At 35.8% G+C, this 21,313-nt stretch overlaps 1 protein-coding gene across 2 annotated transcripts; it reads left to right on the forward strand.

Moving 5' to 3' along the window:
- Positions 1-492: 492 nt before the first annotated feature.
- Positions 493-21,274, forward strand: LOC140799708 (sister chromatid cohesion protein PDS5 homolog A). Of its 2 annotated transcripts, none has more exons than XM_073154149.1 (33): positions 493-741; positions 1,883-2,086; positions 2,202-2,383; positions 4,192-4,318; positions 4,471-4,689; positions 6,720-6,936; positions 7,029-7,174; positions 7,267-7,412; positions 8,742-8,891; positions 8,982-9,030; positions 9,107-9,295; positions 9,480-9,662; positions 9,823-9,977; positions 10,099-10,225; positions 10,343-10,492; positions 10,589-10,651; positions 10,778-10,914; positions 11,004-11,121; positions 11,223-11,357; positions 11,456-11,655; positions 13,401-13,557; positions 13,669-13,812; positions 15,076-15,156; positions 15,297-15,944; positions 16,035-16,139; positions 17,286-17,362; positions 17,488-17,539; positions 18,258-18,344; positions 18,427-18,464; positions 19,883-19,945; positions 20,019-20,191; positions 20,316-20,443; positions 20,545-21,274. In XM_073154149.1, exons 1-33 carry the CDS (start codon positions 649-651, stop codon positions 20,578-20,580), a joined length of 4,779 nt encoding a protein of 1,592 aa, XP_073010250.1. In that variant the 5' UTR covers positions 493-648; the 3' UTR covers positions 20,581-21,274. The 2 variants fall into 2 exon arrangements, with proteins under 2 accessions (XP_073010250.1, XP_073010251.1); XM_073154150.1 differs by having other exon boundaries at positions 541-741; positions 6,724-6,936.
- Positions 21,275-21,313: the final 39 nt, after the last annotated feature.

Genomic DNA, 21,313 nt, shown 5'->3' on the forward strand with positions numbered 1-21,313 from the left:
GCTTCCTATAAAAAATGCATCATTCTATTGAGGCAAAATGGAAAATAGTAAACTAAGAGAATGATTGCCTAATGATTCTTTATTTTGTATTATTAAGATGGTAATTCTTACAACAAAGCAAATCCCAGATGTGAATAGTAATTTCATGTAAGTTCCCAAACGCGATTTTCTTACAATAGAACCCTTGTTTAAAAAAATTTCTTAACTCGACCCAGAAAACTTTTGTGAAATACCCCTCTCACTTTAGGCCATTTCCAAACAAGTCCAACTAACGACCGAAATTACCATTCCAAAACCGAGCAGGAAGTTCAAATCCGACATCCGACCAGGGAACCACAACTCGAACCCGTAATAAGATCCGAAACAATAAGGGCAATTTCGTCCCTTAATCTCCGGAATCTAAAGCTGTCCTAAAATTCCAATCCATCCACGAGGTCGAACACTTCCCCCCCCTTAAATCCGCCCCTCCAGGTGCGCGTGATCTCTCTCTCTCTCTCTCTCTCTCGCTCTACAACGATCGGGTCGTAATTTCGAGCCCTCACTCTTCTCGCCTCCCCTTCTTTCGCTCTCTTCGATAGCTGAGACCGGAGAGCGCGAGAAACCCTCGTCGTCCCTAGCAGCTCGAGTCCCTGGATCCGGCGGCTAGGAATGGCGCAGAAGCTTCAGCAGCAGCTGAAGGACCTCGGATCGAAGCTGGAGACTCCTCCCGCTTCCAAAGATGCCCTCGTTAAACTCCTAAAGGTGAGTTCGAGGCTGTGATTTTTGTGGATCTGCCCTTCGTTTCTTTCCGTGCCCTTCTTGGACTTGTTCGTGAATTGTTGGAGTTCTCGTGTGGGTTTCCGTGAATTGGTCCAAAGTAGGGTTTATGCGGCATAGCTTGGTATCTCTTATGATTTTTTATCGGAAAGTTGCTGTTTTGGTTGCACTTCGTGGAGGTTTGTGGGTTTATTTTCGTTGTTTTTAGATGAAATTTGAAAATTTACAAGTAAGTAAAAGAAGTCAAAGTTCTTGCCATTTTGGACACTAAAACTTTCCTTTTTGTAGAGAAACTGTTGGTAGAGTTAATGAAAGAGGCTGTATTGGTTGCATTCCTTACTTGTCGGTTTAAATCTTGAGCATTCCAATAACTAATGAAATCTTAGGGCACGCCAATTTGGCTGCCTATGAGAAATGTTTCATCTAGTCAACACTTCAGGTGGGAAAAATGTAGTGAAACAAAACATGGATGCACTTTTGTGGCAAGAGTTTTAGTTCAATGCACTCTTAGGATGAGACCTTTTTTTATAAAAAAAATTGTTTATTTTATGTAAGCTGCCAATAAGTAACTTTGGCACAGAGTGATCCTCTCTGGGGGATTTATTGTCAGCTCTTGGAACACAATTCCGTTTGACATTTCATAGAGCTATTCCTTCATATTATTGATAGAGGGATTTATGTCAGCTATTTACTAATTAATTTTATAAGTTACCTCTTCCTGTAGTTATAGGCATAGTAATGCTTTGTCAACTTTTGTTGTTCCTTCCATATCTTTTCATTCCTATGACCTTCTATTTCAGATCTCAATTCTTTCTTGTTAGAAGTTGGAATGGAAACTTAATATTTCCATGTCATCTTTTGCTAGTACAAGATTGCATAATTATTACCGTCATGCACAAATTCTATAGTTTGTATAATGCTAAGTCACTAAAACCCTATTTTGCATTAAGTTACATTGGCCATTTGACTCATTTTCCTCCATTTAGCTCTATGTCAGACAAGGTTCATATTACTTGCTCTCAGGTTATGTTATACTAAGTAACTGTTATATTTAGTATTATGTTCTGTGCAAATTCTTATTCTCATTAACACTTTCTACAAAACTAATGTCCATACGAATTTGTAGCAAGCTGCAAACTGTCTATCTGAGATTGAACAGTCACCATCACTGTCAATTTTAGACTCCATGCAAACCTGTCTCACTGCAATAGCCAAACAAGAATTGTTGAAGCATCAAGATAGGGATGTCAAAGTTCTGGTGGCAACCTGTATTTGTGAGATCACTAGAATAACTGCACCGGAAGCTCCTTACAGTGATGATGTTCTAAGGGTAAGTTTTTTCTCTGCAGAAAATTATTGCACCCAGGCCATAAAAGGAAAATCTGTGGCATGAACTTGACCTTAACTATTTTTGCATCTGAGGATTGTTCATTTTTCCTTTGTAGGACATATTTCATCTGATTGTCGGTACATTTAGTGGATTGAGCGATGTTGACAGCCCATCATTTGGGCGGAGAGTTGTTATTCTGGAAACACTTGCAAGATACAGGTCATGTGTTGTGATGTTGGATCTTGAGTGTAATGATCTTATCAATGAAATGTTCCATACATTCTTCTCCGTTGTCAGGTACAACAAGTTTGCAAAATATCCAGACTGTAGTTGCATGGGTGTTTTTGTTTGTCAAGTATTTTCTTGCTTCTATACTTCTATTCCTGAGTTGAACTTTGAAGACTCTGCTTTACTACTTGAAACTCAGGGCCATCTCAACGTTAATTGAGCCCTAGGCGAATCTAATTAATAGGGCCCTTCAAAAACTAAATATTAGAAGGTAAATAATAAAATAAATTATAATATGCTATAATAATTCATGCAACACTTAAGCTATTGATGAACAAATATATCTATGTATAGATACTAATACATATGTTGATTGATCATTAGTTATCTATGTATAATTGGTAAGGTTCTTGTTTTTATGGTGGTTGTCCAAGGTTCAATCCTTACTAAGTCAATTATTTTTAGTATTCTTCAAATAGGCCAGCTTTGATATATCTGGGCATTTTGGTCTTTGGGCTCACAAACCTAATGCCTATGTTGGTTGTCCAGGGTTCAAGCGTTACCTCAGTTAATTAATTTTAGTATACTTCAAACAAGCAGGCCTTGCCACGTCTAGGCCTTTGGTCTTTGGGCCCACAAATGTTACATTTGTCCACCTATACCTGATATATATTTGGCCAAGATTAAAATGGTGACCCTATAAGATCAAGAGCAGCAAATTCAGGGCCTCCAAATCTAGTGCTTCGAGGCTTCATAAAATTGGGTGCCCTAGGTGACCACTTAAATGGCCTAGCATATGGGTCGGGCTTGGTAAAAGTAGATATATTTTCTTTTGTTTGGAATTTAGGAAAATATGGCCAATAGTCCTGTCAATGTAATTACTAAGCTGCCTTCCTTGTTTTGCTGGAATTTTTGTATTTTAAAAGGATAAAAAGAAAAAAAAACATGGGCTCTTTTAGTTGTGAGTTAAAAATGAAGAGGCAAGTGGATTTTGCAACCTTCAACTCCTTCCTGAATAATGAATTCTAAAGCCAAGAGAGACAAACCTTGCTAGTTGAAAGTTGCAAATCTATTATCCTTTTTTAACATCCACTCAGCTGGTATAAGCCGTATAGAAGGTCTTATTCCAGCCTTATTCCAGCTAAAGAGTGTTGGTGTCTAATAGTACCTTAAGAGTTAAGACTTCTAAATTAACATGCGTATCTATCTTAGATATTTTATCGTATGATTCTCTTTGGAGAATTCTTTTGAGCTAGAATGCACTTAATTTTTTGTGGACTAGATGAAGGTTTTCTATGTGTATGCTTTCAATTATATCAGCTATTTGCTTGAAAAGATCTAGCGTAGATACATTTATAATAATTGTGAGAATGTAGTTGCAACTACTGCTAGCAGTTAACTCCTTTATACAGATATACAATAATTATGCTTGCTAATTAATAATTTTTTTCTTCAACTCAAGCAAATTAGTTAAACTTAGGCTATTAACAAGGATGAAATTGGCATCTATGTTAAGCCAAGGCATGCTTAGTTTGCGTGCAATGGATCCATAATAGTGTAAAGTCACCTCATTAACAGGACTTTATATTCTATTTGTTTAGCAGACTACAGCTTGCAGTCTTGCACTACCAGATTTAACATAATATAGTCACCTTTTTGTTACATATAAGATTAGACCATGCTTCCTGATATATGACCTTAAATTTATTATACTTCTGCTTCAAATTTCTCTGCACTCACACTAATAAGTAGGCTCTTTACTCTTGGGGATTAGACTGTTTATATATGAACAGGAGAGGACATCATTTCCCACTAAAATAAGTTCTTGCATGGAACATGTATTCTATTTGACAGTCCTCTTGACTTACTGCATGCAGTGACAATCATCCAGAAAATGTTCTCAACTCGATGCAAAAAATAATGGTTCTTATTGTTGATGAAAGTGAAGATATACAGGAAAATCTTTTGAGTATCATACTATCAGCTTTGGGCAGAAAAAGAACTGTGAGTCCCTTTTTTCCTTTGTTCATTTCTTCATGCACTAGTCTCCTAACCTCCTTCCCTAGAATTTCATGAATGATCTGATGCTATTCTCAAGTGTTAATACTTCTTATGTCCTTTTCTAACCGTTGGTATTCTGCAATTCATGGAGCCAGGATTTTTCTATGGCTGCACGGAGGCTTGCTATGAATGTTGTGGAACATTGTGCAAGAAAACTTGAACCAGGCATAAAACAGTTTCTCGTATCATCCTTATCAGGTGATAACAGTTATCTGAGTAAATCAGTTGATCACCATGAAATCATCTTCGATGTGTATCAATGTGCACCACAGATTCTTACAGGGATAATTCCTTATATAACTGGAGAGTTACTGGTGAGTACTCGTTATTTATAATGGCAATAAACACCTGTACCATACTTAAGTGTTTCCTTGCTTCACAAAGTATCTTGTGCCAAGTTGATATAGAATTGGTATCTCTGCACTAGAGAGGCCATTGTATCCTGCACCTCTTTTTCGCATCCATGTTTCTTAATCTCATCCATTGGTGGTAGAGCAGAATCTTAGTGTATTGGTTTCATAGCAAAGAACTACAACTTTAATTTTGACGTTAAACTCTTATCTTTCTTATATATATATATATATGTAATACATTTTAGCTCCATCAGGATCTACTAAGTGATCAGCCTAATCTAAATGCGATGCTTGTGCATCTTTTGTGAAGATGCAATTGACATGGACAACTATCTAGGCCCTCCTATGAAATAAGGTGATTGTGAATATTTTCTAATTACTTTGGGAGATCAAGAAGAATGAATGACAACATAGGCTTAATGACACTAAAGTATGTTTGTAACTTCATCTATGTTTTGCTACTTCAAAATAGTTTTTCTTTTTCCTTGAACATTAAGAGATTTTTATTCTGTCTATTTTGAGAAAATCATGATGGAGCAATTTTCCCTAGACTTTCAAGTCCTAAATAACGAATACACCAGCTACACCTAGAATGTATTGACTCATTAACCTTGATTTGGTAAGATTTAACTTTAAAATTTTCCTCTAACATCTTAACAATTACTAATTAATTGCAATTTAGGGGTTTATATCATAAAATGAAATCAGAAGAATAGTGGAGAAAGTAGAATTAGAAATTCAGAATTGGTATCCCCATGCTGTTGGCACTAAGTTCAGCTTCAAGGATGCTGTATCTCTTTGATTTAGACTGTGTTTAAGTAGGAAAAGTCAATTTAATGTTCTCAGCTGAACACAAATATCCAGTAATTCAACTTAACCACTAATATTGGGAAGAATTTAATTTTCAATTATTATAGACCTTAGCTCATTGAATAAGTATATCCAATTATCTATTACCATGTCTATCTCCTGTGTAATTTTCCCCTTTTGTTGAAGCAAATATGAGGGATTTGTTCTAATGTGAGAGTCCTAGTGTTGTCCATGCAAGATAGATAGTTAGTTGTTGTCTCTTGTTGGATTTGAGAAGCATCGTATACTTATCAGCAACTTACAACTCAGTGTAAATAAGAAGCAGGATATCCTTCTTGTCCTTTCTACTTTTATTTTTTGTTCCTCTAATTCCAAATATATAATGCTAATTCTTAAAGCTGGTTTTTCAATGCAAACCTTATTATTATTATTATTATTGAAAAACAACTTAAACCTTATTTACTGACCTGTCCCTTTAGTCTATTTGTCCCTTCAAAGATCAGATTTTGACATAGTACAGAGCTTTGATTCCAACGCCTTGATAATAAATTAACAAGGTGTTCTTTGATTTACCAAATGACCATCAAAATAAACATGAAACAAGCAAATTTCTTGAGCTTAAAAATTAATTAAAGAGTTCTTAATTTTATTAATAATGTAAATATCCGTTAGCTAACCTTAATTATGATATACTAGATTACAGCTTTCAGTCCAATATTTTCAATAGCTTTTCCTAACTACTTTTAACTTCAACATGTTGAAGATAAATGCAATGCTTAGTTTTAACTCTTACTTATCAATACATAAAATGGTTTGGGTTTGGTCCGGTTCACTAGGTACTTCTACCACTGTTTGGCCCAATCATAGTCAAAATCTGAGTTTGATCCTGGCTTAGAAGGACTGCAGCTATATGCGTAACAATGATTACATCACGAATATTCATTTATGTTTTCTTTCTTCATTGGATCCTATGTACTATATATGTAATATTTTATAAAATATTCTAGTTATAATTATAGTTTCTAGTTAGAATTCTAATTTTCTCCTTAGAGTTTCCTTGGAAATTATACAATGATTTAAAGTGAGAATTGAAATATATAAGCATAGTTATTTGAATGCATCAAATGATAAATTAAGGAAGGCATGCGTCTTGATTACTTATCAAATTTGAAATTGTTTAGACAGATAAGCTAGATATTCGGTCTAAAGCAGTTGAATTACTTGGAGAGCTATTTGCTTTACCTGGAGTATCAATCTTGGAGTCTTTTCAACCACTTTTGTCAGAGTTTTTAAAAAGACTGACTGATAGAGTAGTGGAAATCCGCGTTTCTGTCATTGAGCATTTGAAGAATTGCCTGATGTCAAATCCTTCCCGTCCTGAAGCTCCTCAGATTATTAGTAAGAGAGTACTTTCTATGTATATAAGCTGTTAATTTCTGTTTTTGACATTATAAAGTACTTATACTTTCACTGGTTGACTACTTTACCAGAGGCTCTCTCTGATAGATTGCTAGATTATGATGAAAATGTTAGGAAGCAAGTCGTGGCTGCAGTTTATGATGTAGCTTGCCATTCATTAGATGCAATTCCAGCTGAGACAGCCAAGCTAGTTGCAGAACGCCTTCGAGATAAATCTGTTTGTTCTCCTACTCAATGAATAACTGTTTGATTATTTTCTTCTTGTTCGACCAACTTTACAAGGGAGTGTAACATCTTACTGTTTTCCAGCTCTCTGTCAAGAAGTACACCATGGAGAGGTTGTCTGATCTTTACAGGCTCTATTGCTTAAAGGGCTCTGATGGTTCAATAAATGCTGATGATTTTGAATGGATACCAGGGAAGATATTGAAATGTCTTTATGACAAAGATTTTAGGTAAGAAACTCAGACATTTGCAGAAGATTGATTAACCTTGATTGCTTGATTAGTGGCATTTCATTTTTCCAGTATTTCTGTACTGGTATAGCTCTGATCTTTGCCCCGATTTGTTTTACTGGTAAATCTTGTTTGATACTGGTAATAGCTTATAATTCTAACATTTATACCATTATTATACCAATGCAGCCTTTGTTGCTACTTTATCTTGTTTGATACTGGTAATAGCTTATAATTCTAACATTTAGACCGTTATTATACCAATGCAGCCTTTGTTGCTACTTTAAATATCCATTTCTCTATCCACTATTTGTCCTTCACATGTGGCATATATGATTCTTACACATGCCTCATCCCAAAGAAAAAACACCTATACATAGTCTAAAAATGTATGAATGACCGAGCAGGAGTACTTTACTAAAACATGAAATATGTTTAGCACTGTACTTGGACAACGATAATTGCTAGATGCTTCAAAAAGATCCCTTTCTCTTGATTAATCTGCTAGTAAGTTCATATCTTCATAGATTCATTTAGTGGCATTTATTAAACAAACCATATGTTTTAAGGGAAAAATATGACATTTTGAAGAATGTAGGGGTAATTATGATATTTAAAAAATTTCAATGCTAAATATGTGATATGTGAATTCTTACATATGTATATATATGTATAAATTAGACAAAAAAACTATGCTAAAATTTGGGGAAATGTGTAAATTTGCCTGTTCATTGCATGCACCTTGAGATTGTAAACAGGTATAGTCTCCAATTGTTACATAAAAATCTTATCCAGACTTCTTAAATTGTGAAGAACTATTAAAAGACATTTAGTTTGCCAAATGGTATTCTCCAATATTATGAAAAGAAAATGAGAAACTTCATTGGAAATGTTAGAATTTCTGGTTGTCATTCTGCCATCGATGTGTACCTCTGGTATTGGCACTTGGATTGATGATAAATTTCATTCATGAATTTGTTACCAGAAGAGCTGAAGTTTTTTACTACTACTGGAAAATCAAGCTCTGATAAAATATTCGCTGGAAGAACTAACTAAAATCTGGTCAACCAAGTGAATTGATTGTTTATTTTTGTAGAGGCACAGCCTTTTTCTTGACTCTGGTTGGTTGGTTGTCAAGTTAGTGCATTGGGGTATCTGAGCATAAATGTCTTGATTGTACAACAGATGAAAGTATCTTATTTCTGACAGATGCCTTTTTCTGCCTACTCTTGGTCAGTTGTAAATGTCGTGTGTTGAAGCCGTAATGTGTAACATAAGAAAGGCATATAGAGAGGATATGCATGTAATTCTTTGAGCAACTTTATGCAGGCCAGAGACGATGGAACTTACTTTATGTGGTTCTTTGTTCCCACCTGAATTCTCAATCAAAGACAGAGTGAAACATTGGGTAAAAGCTTTCTCAGGATTTGATAAAGTAGAGGCAAAGGCTCTTGAACAGATCCTGGTGCAAAAGCAAAGGTTTGTGGGTATTCCATCATGATAATTTTACGGTTAAGTGCTCAACAGTGTGTTGTCTAAATTTATTAGGGGATCTCCTTGTAATTTCAGGTTACAGCAGGAAATGCATAAGTATCTGTCCCTTCGACAAACATATCAGGTTTGTTGATATTTTGTACTGTCATTGTTGTTTATTTTATCGTTCTTTTACAAGTCCTTTCTTTTCTGACAAACAGGAAGATGCCCCTGATCTCCAAAGAAGAATTTTTGGTTGCTTTCGGAGCATGTCCCGGTTGTTCAATGATCCTGCAAAGGCTGAGGAGAGTTTGAACTTGCTTAATCAGTTAAAGGATGTGAATATTTGGAAGATATTGACAAGCTTACTTGATCCTTCTACTACATTTCATCAAGCATGGTCATCTCGGGTATTTGCTACTCAACCTCAATTTTGACTTGAATCTAGACTTTTGAGGTTCATAGTTATAAGAGTTGTGATTACTCAAGACATTACTGGACACGAGGACATCATAAGTTAGTGTTCTATGGCAAACTTTGACTGACTAGATGGGTTCTAATTTAGAATTGTTTCAATAATTTCACCATTTGCAGGATGATTTACTTAAGATCCTTGGAGAAAGGCATCCACTGTATGATTTCATGAAAATGCTGTCAATCAGATGCTCATATTTACTCATTAATAAGGAGTATGTCAAGGAGATTCTCTTGGAAGCTGCTGAACAAAAACTTGCCGGAAGTATGAAACTTATTTCATCATGCATGAATCTTCTCACGGTAACTTCCTTCAGAGAGTGCATTCTTCAGAAATTTCATTATATACTCTTAGTCATAATCTCAAGATGGGGTTAGGTTCCATCATGTCCTCCGACTTCAGTTCTTCTGGAAATTGGGGCCCGCGGTTTATTTTTGTTTGTTATCATTTGACTGTCCTCAGGCAATTGCTTGTTTCTTTCCATTGCTATTGTCCGGATCAGAAGAAGATCTAGTTAACCTTTTGAAGGAGCAGGATGAGATGCTTAAAGAGGGTATCACTCATGTTTTGGCTAAGGCTGGTGGGACCATCCGTGAACAACTGGCAGTAACATCAAGGTGCAACTGCTTAAATTATGTTGAGTTGTTGATGAATGATTCTTGAAATTTGCGACTACATGGACTTTTTACTTTTCTGGAAGAGTATAAAGGCCAAGTTTCATGAAATTTAATTTTGCAGTTCTATTGACCTAATATTGGAGCGGCTATGTTTAGAGGGTAGCCGGAAGCAGGCAAAATATTCGGTTCATGCCCTAGCAGCAATAACCAAGGATGATGGTCTCAAATCACTCTCTGTTCTATACAAGGTTGACATGGTCATCCACCATTGTTGATTGATTCTTTACTGCCTTGACAAAATTCTTGATGAAAACTCTTATTTTGGTCCATTTTACATGGGATGACATTTCTATTTGGGCTTACAGAGGCTTGTTGATATGTTGCCGGAGAAAACACATTTGCCAGCTGTATTACAGTCTTTGGGGTGTATAGCTCAGACAGCAATGCCAATTTTTGAAACCAGAGAGGAAGAAATTGTAGAGTTCATAATTAGCAAAATACTTGAGTGCACTAATGTATGTTCCACTTTAAAATTCACTAATGTTTGTATAGTTTCTCTTATATTTCATACAATTTGTCAACTATTATGATATTTTCCATTGTGTTAGCAGAAGGCTGATGAAATTTCAAGTAAATCTGAATGGGGTGAAAGGACAGAAGTTTGCTTGTTAAAGGTTAGTAAGGGTGTGCTGTGTGCACCAGTTCACATTTCCATGTTGCTTGTTTCTAGTGTGTAAAACATACGACTGCATCATAACTATGTTTTCTTCTCGTTTTACACGTTTACCTTTATTCTACAGATATATGGCATTAAAACATTGGTGAAGAGCTACCTTCCTTCTAAAGATGCTCAATTAAGGCCAGGAATTGACAAACTCATGGGAATCCTAAAGAATATTCTTTCTTATGGGGATATTTCACAAGATATTTATTCAAGGTCAAAACCATTCAAATTCCTTTGCAGAATTTTTATCGAATTTTGTTTGTGTATGTAAAATTTTGCTAATCCAAAATTCTGCTTTACAGTGATGTAGATAAGGCCCATATGAGGCTTGCTTCAGCAAAAGCTGTTCTTCGATTATCAAGGCAATGGGACCAGAGAATTCCTGTTGATGTTTTCTATAAGACCTTAAGAATTTCGCAGGTAGGTTTTCATTGATAACAGAAATGAACAGTGTGTGTGTGTGTGCACGCGGGCGCGCTTATCATTCCTCTATATGAAAGATCCAACACTTCTATTATCAGGATGCCTATCCTCAATCAAGGAAGTTTTTCCTCAACAAAATACATCAGTATATCAAGGAGAAGCTCTTGGATGCAAAGTATGCTTGTGCCTTCTTATTGAGCATAAGTGATTGTTATTCTCCAGAGTATGAAGAGGTCAATATTCCATTAAATAATAGTTCTTGATGTTCTTAAATTTTGTCTATCTCCCTATACCCTTGGATTGAAGATCACTGTATTTTTCAAATGGTCAGTGTAAACACAACCTTCTTGAAGTGGTACAAATATGTCAACAAGTTAAGGTGCGGCAACTTTCTGTGCAAACCGACATGAACTTGCTGTTGACTTATCCAGAGTATATCCTTCCATATTTGGTCCATGCACTTGCTCACGACCCTTCTTGCCCCAATATTGAGGAATGCAGTGATGCTCAAGCATTTGAGTCCACTTACTGGTACGCCATTATATTAGGATCTTTGTGATAGTATGTGTTCTACTTGATTGCATCTAAAGTTTTCCTTCTTTAGTAAAATTACCATAACTTGTATAAATAGATTACATACTGATAAGCCGGATTCTTTTTGGCAATGTATTATGTCATATATACCAGTGATAACCTGAGGCTACTTCCCTCTGGTTAGATTTCTGTACAACTACAACATTCAAGAAAATCTTTTAACTACATTGTCTTCTATCAGCATGCCAGAAAAGAGATTTTTCTTAGATATAGGGAGAGGGACTCTTCTTGTATTCTTAATTGAAGAAACTTTAGGTTGAGAAAAGTAAAGGTTATAATTTCTGCGAGATAAGTATTTCTCAACATATGAATACGAATTTGGACAGAGTAGTAAAGGAAGTAACTCAAACTTCCTACCTATATATTATTTTAAGTTACATAATTCTAATCAGGTAGAAAAAAATTATATATTCTTCTTTTCTCCATGGATCAGCGAATGAAACTTAAGTTTACAAAAACCAAACCGAATATCTTCTAATTGTCTTGGATAGTAGCTTTTGGGTTCTCATGAGAAACTGGTTCATCATCTTTCCTTGTAGTTGGATACTTGGATGTGATTGTGTTGTTAACTTCAGAAACTAAGTGTGCTAAGTTCTGTCAAAATCTCAGATGCTTCTTTTTGGTGGTCATGCGCCATTCATTAACGCACTCTTTTCCTTCTTTTATATGTGAATCCAATTCAAATTTTATGTTAAGATACCAACAAAGTGATACCCTAATTGTCAAGGGTTGGGTCATCAACTCCTTTGTATCTGAATCCTCCCTTCAGCTGTGAATTGGAGTTATTTGTAAGTTATGGTAGCATTCAGAGATTTGCAAGGGTGCATATTTGCAGATGCAGGTACAGCAGTAGTAGCATGGATAGCCTTCAGTGGCCTTGACGTAAGGAGGGCTGGCCCCTTGTCCAGCTCACTTAAATATCCTACAAGCTCAATAGAACAAATATCTATACTAAGCTTGCCTTTCTTTTATGTAGACCTTTTGTATGCTTGATGGAAGTGGGAGCTATTCTACACCTAGCAACTTTATACTAAAGCTACTCTTGATTGGAGATCTCATATATGCGTATTATGATTAATTCCTAAACTGTCAGAAATCCTACTAATTTTTTCTCTGATTTGATAAACAGCCTAATTTCTCTGGCAAGCATTAATGTGAACTTACCGCTTCTGTTTAGAAATATGTTTCTACTGGATTCTGTTGTTGGGTTCTCGTAGTAAGTAATACATTGTTGCACCTGCTTTCTTGTTCAAGTGGGCTTCTTTAATATATATTAGTGCACTTAAACCAGCATTAATTGTGGAAGACAGTCATCTGCTTAATGAAAAGCATCATGAAGATGAGCATGTGGGACCGTGGTTACCATATATATGGTGGTCAGATTTTGAAATCTGAAAATGATATCTTGTACTCTTTCTTTCTGTTTGAATACTTATATTCTTCATGTGATTTATCAAATAGTGTAGTGCTTCCTTTTCAGATGAATCAGAATCCAAAGAGTGCACACACTTGGTTTAATTGTATATTTTGCATATGCTTATAGACCTTTAAAAGAAGAAAAGACAACTGCATGGAGAATTCTTTTGTATGTTGAAAGGTGTGACATATCCATGTAGTCCTAGGAAACTGGGAAAAAAAAATCATGAGAAACTACCTTGTGCTGATAATTGTGTAGCTTTCAGGCGGCTGCATTTATTTCTCTCAGTGCTGTTGCATGGAGATGAAGGTTCGCAAGCTGGTTCTGTTCCCAGCAGGAAGAGTGAAAGTTTTACAACAATAGTCTCTATCTTCCGAAGTATCAAGTGCTCTGAAGATCTCGTAGATGGCAAAAGATCAAAAGTAAATTTTTTTAATGTTATCAATAGTACTTGCAATGCATAGGTTAATGTCATGTCAAAGTCAAATAACGACCCAGAGTAACTTGAAAATATGTCCTATATGATTGTGCAGACTTTGCATGCTATATGTGATCTTGGCCTTTCAATTGCAAAGAGATTAATTCCTGACCTGGCGGATACCTCTGGAATTAACACAGTTCCGTTACCAACAATGCTGTATATGCATGTTGAGAAAAGCCATGAAGAAAATTCTGTTGTAAGTCCTTTCCAAATTAGACATTTGCAAGCTTCATTACATCAGCGCCATTCATTTACATTACTATTTGTGCAATTAATTAGTATGTAATCATGATTGTTGTATTAGTTAAATAATTTTCTGATTCTTGGGTCTTGCGATGAGCCGGTGACTACTGATTTAAAATCATCTCATCTGTCTTATTTGAGAAAGATTGTATAGAAGGTGATCAGCTGAAGGTGTTCTTCTGATAGTGAATGCATGCATCTGAAGTCATTAGTCCTAACTACCTATGATTTGCCGCAAGTTATGCTACTTTGCGAGCCAGTTTTATACTCTGACAAGACAATATTAGCTGAACAATTTGAAGTTGGCTGTACAATGATGTAATCCAGGGGGGCCATATACATGCTAAATCTGGCTTCTACTGCCAAACCAACTTACAGGAGATATTCCAAAGGAAAGGCTGCTTCACATAATTTTCAGAGTGCTTCTGTTTGTGCATGGCAAATATTCGGTCTTTATCTAGAGATTTAGTTGCCACTGATACTTATAGTTTTCAAGGCAAAGATTAGTTTGGCTGTTTTGACTATGCCCATTTGGTTTGTACCCTTTTACCGGAGTTTATGGGTGGAAGATCCTCATTGAAAGATTGATCTGTCTCTTATTTTATATTTTCTAACATAAGGAAACACAACTGTAATTATATCCAAGAGCGCAGAATTTTCCACGCTAAAAATCTAGGCAGATAAGAAAATGATCAATAGCTCGTCAGGAGAATTTACCTCTTGTTTTTTATTTGACAAACCTCTCTAGGCACCACCATTCCAAAGACTTTCCATACCACTGCTGACAGGCTGTAGCTGGTCATCAGTAACAGTGCGGAGTAGTGCAGTCATCTTTTGATGTACTTTGACTTGCTGGAGAACAAGGATTGTTTACCATATTGTGCTAAATCAACTAAGTTTCCTACATTCATATAACATGTTGTCTATTCTTCTTTAGGCCTTATGTCTGGAGTCTCAAGGTAAGTTTTCCCTGAATTCCGAAAATATTCCCTAACTTAAGATTGCAGATATTATCCCTTAATATAAGATCCTTTTATTTATTGGTGACTCCTGCAGATTCTGATATATTCGAAGGGTACTTGCTTTTTTATTTTGAAATACAAATATATTTTTTCTAATTCTCACCTAAGGTTTATTTAGAATTATACTGGGAAAGTTGGATACTTTATGGAATTTCCTGCAGTTCCACTCTCTCTGATTTCAGTGTCTAATGCAGGAGAATGACGAGCTGGCATGGTTGGGGGGTGAGAGTGCAATGGCTCATTTTGAAGCTCTTAAATTTGAAAACAAAGAAATGGTGAGTACACTTTATGTTCGGAGATAGCTCCTTACATATTCTAACCAATGTAAATTTGTATTATACCCAATGTAAATAAGGTGCCTTTGGCAATTGTGTTTGGGTTTGACTTCTGTAAGTTATTTTGTCTGTTCTTCCAGATTGATTCTGGTGCTGCCAATGATGTGTTGTTCCTAGAAGAGAAGGATGGAGATGGAAATGAAGTTCCTCTGGGAAAGATGATGAAAATTCTTAGATTGCAAGGAGCCAAGAAGAAGAAGAAGAAAGCAACAAAGAAACAAAATTTATCTTCTGATTTGGTTAATTTTGAAAATGAAGTTGATCTTTTGGGAATGGTCAGAGAAATAAATTTGGACAATTTAGAAAGACTGCAAGGAAATGACATACGTAAACTTGAAAAAAATAATGGGCATTCTGGGAGTGTGCAGGTAGATTTGGAAAATAAGAATGAGAAGATATTAGGTTCTTGGAAAGGAGAAACAGAGGAAGTTAGCATTGCAGTAACTGTGCCAACTCCAAAACGCAAAAGGTCATTGTCCATGCAAAGGCCCCATTTGGAAAAGGCTCACAAGGAGAGTAGAGAATTCTTTTCGCAGGCTGGCAAGCTGGATAAAGAAACTCACAAATCCTCGGGACACAAAAAGTTAAAGGATAAACACATTGTTGAATCAACTGTGTCAGACTTGTTAGTTTCTTGCTTGCCAACAAATAAAAGTAGTACATCGAAAAATGGAAAGAAACATGCTGATGAATCACATGTTGAAGAATCCATCAGTAATGACTCAAAGGTAAGTCTTTTATTTACTTTATTTTGCAGAAATAATAACACTAGTTAACAAGTGCAGAATCTAATTACTTGTTTTTCTTGGGCTCCTCAGAAATCCACTAATGCAGAAGAAACTAATAAGGTAGCTGTTCAATCCAGAAACTCAACTGGTTCAGTCAAAAAGCGTAAAAGAAGAAGCATTGCAGGTTTAGGAAAGGTAAGTCCGACATATTTCTTCAATTGCAAACTAGCAGTGTCAAATTTTCCTATTTGGTTTCTTTCGTATACTCTTATCTATGGATTACTTAATTGCACTTTGGTTTACATAGACAATGCTGGAGAAATAATAAACCTTACCAACAATCTCTTTTTATACATGACATGTTTTCTAGAATTAGGTCTGTTCAGTCTGATTTGCTCCTGATTTTAGTCGTAGTACTTCGATTTAAAAAGATAAATCTCCATCTTCTCCCATGGGATGTTTTTCTCCTGACTACTTTTGGTCTTAAGCGATAGGATGTACAACATCTCCATTGCACAAAAAAGATAATAGAAAATAAGAATTAAAAGGGACTAGAATCAGTAGATACCATGTTAGGTAACTAATTGATCCAAAAGCTTAATGTAATTCATACCTTTAACATGGTCATTGAATATCAGGACTGTGATCAAGAAATTTTGGAGTCAATCACAATTTGAGCCCTCCATAAATGAAGTGGAATGATAGCTACTGATCCAATTATGCAGCTATTTGTGATATATTAATTCAAAAATATCAGATGGAAAGAGATGATCAACACATCTATACTTCAGTTCTAATTCCATAATTGAAGATTGCTCCTATTCAAGCAAATCAAACTAACTATATATTGTAAATCATGATAGCTTGCTAAATGGTATAATTCATTCTTCAGCAAGCATAAACCTTGCTAATAGATAATTCTAGTATTAGATTCTGCAGTCTGCACCTTTGGTTCTCCTACATTAATTTAATTATTCCTGATCATCTCTAAATTGAGGGGTATACACCATCTTATTCAAGTGTTTTATACATCGTTATCCTTTGAAGAATTGTTCATAATAGATCTTAGTTTTAAGTTTTAACTGGTTAACTTTCATAATCTATCATGTTTCTTTAATTATCATTGTTTGTCAAGAAGACAAACGTCCTCACAAGCAGAAAGCTCAATAGTGTACTCCTTAATATTATTATATAAGATTACTTTTTTCAATTCTCATTGTACTGCCTAGGCTCTGTATTGTATAACTAAGTTTCTTCTGATGAAAGAACATTTGTGGAAGAAAAAGTGAAGGTTCTTTCTCTATTTCATCTTGCATATACTAATTCTCTTCATGCCTGCAGTGTTCACATGCCAATGAATTAAATGATGCCGAAGTAGTTGGGTCCAGAATAAAAGTTTGGTGGCCATTGGATAAGAAGTATGTTTTTCTAACAGGGTGTAGCAATATTATTTGTTTGGTTTGCAGAGAGCTATTATTGTTGGTTGCTTACATCATCTGATTTAGTTATTCTTTGCTTAATTTATTATTATTATTATTATCAGGTTTTATGAAGGTGTTATACAATCCTATGATTCAGAAAGTAAAAAGCATATGGTAATCTCTCTCTCTCTCTCTCTCTCTTTCTCTCTCTCTCTCTCTCTCTCTCACACACACACACACACACACACACACACACACACACACACACAAGAATCTCCTGTATTCCTATTCCCTTCCTATTGTGGCAATTGGAACAGTCGAAAGAAGAATCAAAGAACTAATATCAAGGTGGTTATGTCTCTGTGATATTTGCAGACCCTTTGCAAGATGTGATTCCCATTCTGATCCATGAACTTTTCATCTGAAAGTGTGATTGATAATCCTATAAGTTGGATAAATAAGTTTATGAAAATTGTAATCATCTTATACCCATGAATTTGCATCTGTAAACCTCTTGCATGACATGTTTTACAATTTTACTTTTTGATATGGACCAAATTATCATGCATTTCTTATGTAGAGTTATGGATTATAATAACATCATAGCTGCGAGCTTCTTTTCTTCTTTTTCTGAACCTCAAAAGTCAAAACCTGATAAAACCTTTTTCCTTTCATTTCTAGCGGGAATTACCAGTGTCTTAACTCTTCATACTTAACTTTTTACATTCCTGTGAGGGACCTGTTAGAAAAAGAATTGAGTGGTTCAAACCAATCAAGTCTTGTAAAGTGTGGATTAATATTCTATTGCTTTGCTTCACCATTTTATTTTGTTTGTTTTGGAACTTGTCATATTACTTTCTCTTATCAAAGCTGACAGTTCCTCGTTGTGTAGGTCTTATATGATGATGGAGATGTAGAAGTGCTTAACTTAGGCAAGGAGAAGTGGGAGATTATCAAACACAGTTTCATGCCTAGGAAGGTTAAGATCTGTCTTAAAATCTATATGGGCAGTTACTTTTCAGACAAACATTTACCTTATAATGATTTTACATTATTTACAGCGGCAGAAATCTGATCATCAAACGACACATACAGAGCTGTAAGTATGGACCTCTGAATTCATATTACATGGTTTATTTTGTGATTCCTACAAACAAGGCATCCCAATGCATGAGACTGAAGACATGTGCATCATTATCCTTATTACTGATGAGGATTTTTCCATGACTTGAACCCATGACCTCTCAGATCCAAGGGCTCACCTTACCATCCCACCAAGTGAAACCCTATTTTATTTTAGGATTCTTACTTTGCCTATTTCAAGTCTTTCCAAAGTTGGTCATGTTACTACTTTGCTCTTGATTTATTATGTGGTATTACTCTTCCTTTAGCTCTTTGACTATATAATCTTAGACATAATAAACATTTGGATCAAAAAATTTACCCTCTTCCCTGTTACCTAATGACAATGGCCACGTTCCACATCTCCTCGAGTTCTGCATTCCCTTCCTGAGATGTTAAAACTGGGCACCATATGAGAAAGTTATGGATTCCACGATAGTGCATAATTTCGACCAGAATGTGCATATCTTGCTTCTGAAGCCTACCGAAATTTAGTCTGGCCAAGCTATGCTCCTATTGATCCTGGTATATAATATATATCCAGTTTGGTTAGTGTCAGTCTTTGTAAATCACTAGATTGCAATCAAATTTACTATTCTTTCCTCTACCTCACTTATAGCTTTTATGGCGAGTCCACTGAATTTGGCACAAACTTTTAGAGGTTTAGTATTACGTTGACAGCCAGAGAGCAAAATATGGGAATTTTGGCTCATCTTTAGTTCCATCTGACCAAAAACATATCTGGGAAGAAGGATAATAAACAATTCTGTCAGTTTTTCTTGTTAGTTTGACCTCTTTAGATATAACAATGTGAGGCCAGTCAAAGAGCTATAGCTAATATAAGTGAAGGGAAGCACAAGAGGAGAAAGAGCAAGAGGGTAAAAGTCAACCTAGGAGATCCTCTCACCAGAGGATCAAAATCAGCCTACAGTGTCCTGGTCTTTGACATGATGACACATATGTTAGTCATGTGGTGAGCAGCACGAAAATGATACCAGGAAGATTAAAATTGGTCTTTCTGTGATTCAATTTTGAGGGCATGCCTTAACTGTAATGCCAAGGATTGCCAACTGTGAACCGTGTGCCATCAGGTTTGTCATAGAAATAGCTTCTCTAACAATAACTGTCAGGCTACATGCTCACAGATCATACATTGACAAGAGCCAGCTCACTGCTGCTCCTCATAGAGATATGTGAGAGAGAGAACAAGGGGCTATTTGGCAAATGCCCCTTATTTGATGATTCAGTAGTGCCTATAGTTCGTCTACAAATTATTTAGATGAAAAGGTGATTTGTTCGGGACTGCCTGAGCTTCCACTTTCTTTGTTCAAAGGTAAGTTGAGATAGTTTTTCTTCAGTTATACTTCTTATAGTTGATCGTAATTGGTGCTGCAGGTCACGTGAGAAAAGAAATAATAGCAAGCACAGTGACTCTAGAGAACATAGAAAATCCACAAAGTATGCAAAACCTATTTGTTTCGAGTCCTCAGGTATAATATTTGATCATTATTCCCTCATGGCTGTTTTGCAGGTCTTCATCTCCCAAAAGAAAAGGTACACCAAGAAAACATACGGATCATGAGAGGAAAAGAGTGTCAAAAAGTAGTAAAACCACAAGCCTCAGCGACACAGATACAAGGGTTGATAGTGACTTGTCAAATGCACATTCTCATTCTGGTTCTGAAGTCGATGAAGTAAATGATGGTAGGTTTACAATCAGGTTTACCGTGTGATTAGTCCAGGCTGTACATTAGCCCATGAATACTCTTCAGTTCAATGTTTTTGATTGGTAGTTGTCCAATATCACAAATACTTCTCATTATCTCAGATGCTCATACAGACGGGGAAGAACAAACTGAGGCAGGGTCAAAAGAGGAGGCAGAGGAACTCGTAAAACAGCAAAAGGCTGATTCTTCTAACTTAAATGACAAAGAAGAATCCGATGATGAGCCTCTCGTAAATCTCTAGCTGTTGACCTTATCTTCCAAACTAAATTCCAGAGCACAATCTATTGGTCACCTCTAATTGCTTTTACTACCCTTTTGCAATTGATGCAGAGTATGTGGAGAGTACGAAGTGCGAAAGTGACATAACTCTGTCTGCATACTAAATCTCATAATGCACAAACTTTTGCGTGAGAAATCATGGCATTGTGGATTTCATTTGTTGTCTTCCATGCCAATCTTCTTGTAAGAAATGTTACAGGTTAGTATAAGAGAGCCATGCAAATGGGATGGTGCTTATTATGTGAATAAAGCTAATTATCTTTCCTGCAAAGTTGATCATGGTCTTTACCGGCGTGAAAGACGGATCATTCTTCTGCAACGGGCTTATTGGACAAGTTATGGGGCCATGCTCTTGCTTTGGCGATTGTTCACCGTCTTGCGTCCCAGATATGCAAGCTGAATTCTGACTGAAACTGATATGAACCTTAGATTTTTTGTTTATTTAATGCACCATAGATATCTGAACTGTTGCAGTGTATAATCTGAAGCCAGTTGCAGTGCTTTGCTGAAGTGCTGAATATCTAATCCATTCAGTTCCAAGGGGATTGTTGATGCTTCATAGGAGTTGAAGGTGCTTATAGATCTTGATGCAGTAGAATCACCATTAATGCGGAGTGACAATCTATACTAGATTAAAAGCTTGTGATTTACTACTTTAATCTTAAATTTGGTTAACACTGTCAGTGACTTTTAACCTTTGTCTAATTGCACAGTTCACTTGTAAAATTAGTTGTAACTGATTATGGGTAATAACTTCTATAATAGAAGATTCTTGTGTAAATCTAGCATTTCTTTATTTTCTCCCTTCTATATTACTCAG

Source organism: Typha latifolia, chromosome 13, assembly GCF_019914945.1.
Source record: "Typha latifolia isolate L0001 chromosome 13, TyphaL0001v2, whole genome shotgun sequence".
Lineage (NCBI taxonomy): Eukaryota > Viridiplantae > Streptophyta > Magnoliopsida > Poales > Typhaceae > Typha > Typha latifolia.

What these genes read in the sequence shown, in the direction of transcription:
- LOC140799708 (XM_073154149.1), top strand. Translation starts at nt 649, where the DNA reads ATGGCGCAGAAGCTTCAGCAGCAGCTGAAGGACCTCGGATCGAAGCTG. An exon ending in CCCTCGTTAAACTCCTAAAG is followed by an intron (nt 742 to 1,882) that starts GTGAGTTCGAGG and finishes ACGAATTTGTAG; the next exon opens with CAAGCTGCAAACTGTCTATC. An exon ending in CCATCAGTAATGACTCAAAG is followed by an intron (nt 15,945 to 16,034) that starts GTAAGTCTTTTA and finishes TGGGCTCCTCAG; the next exon opens with AAATCCACTAATGCAGAAGA.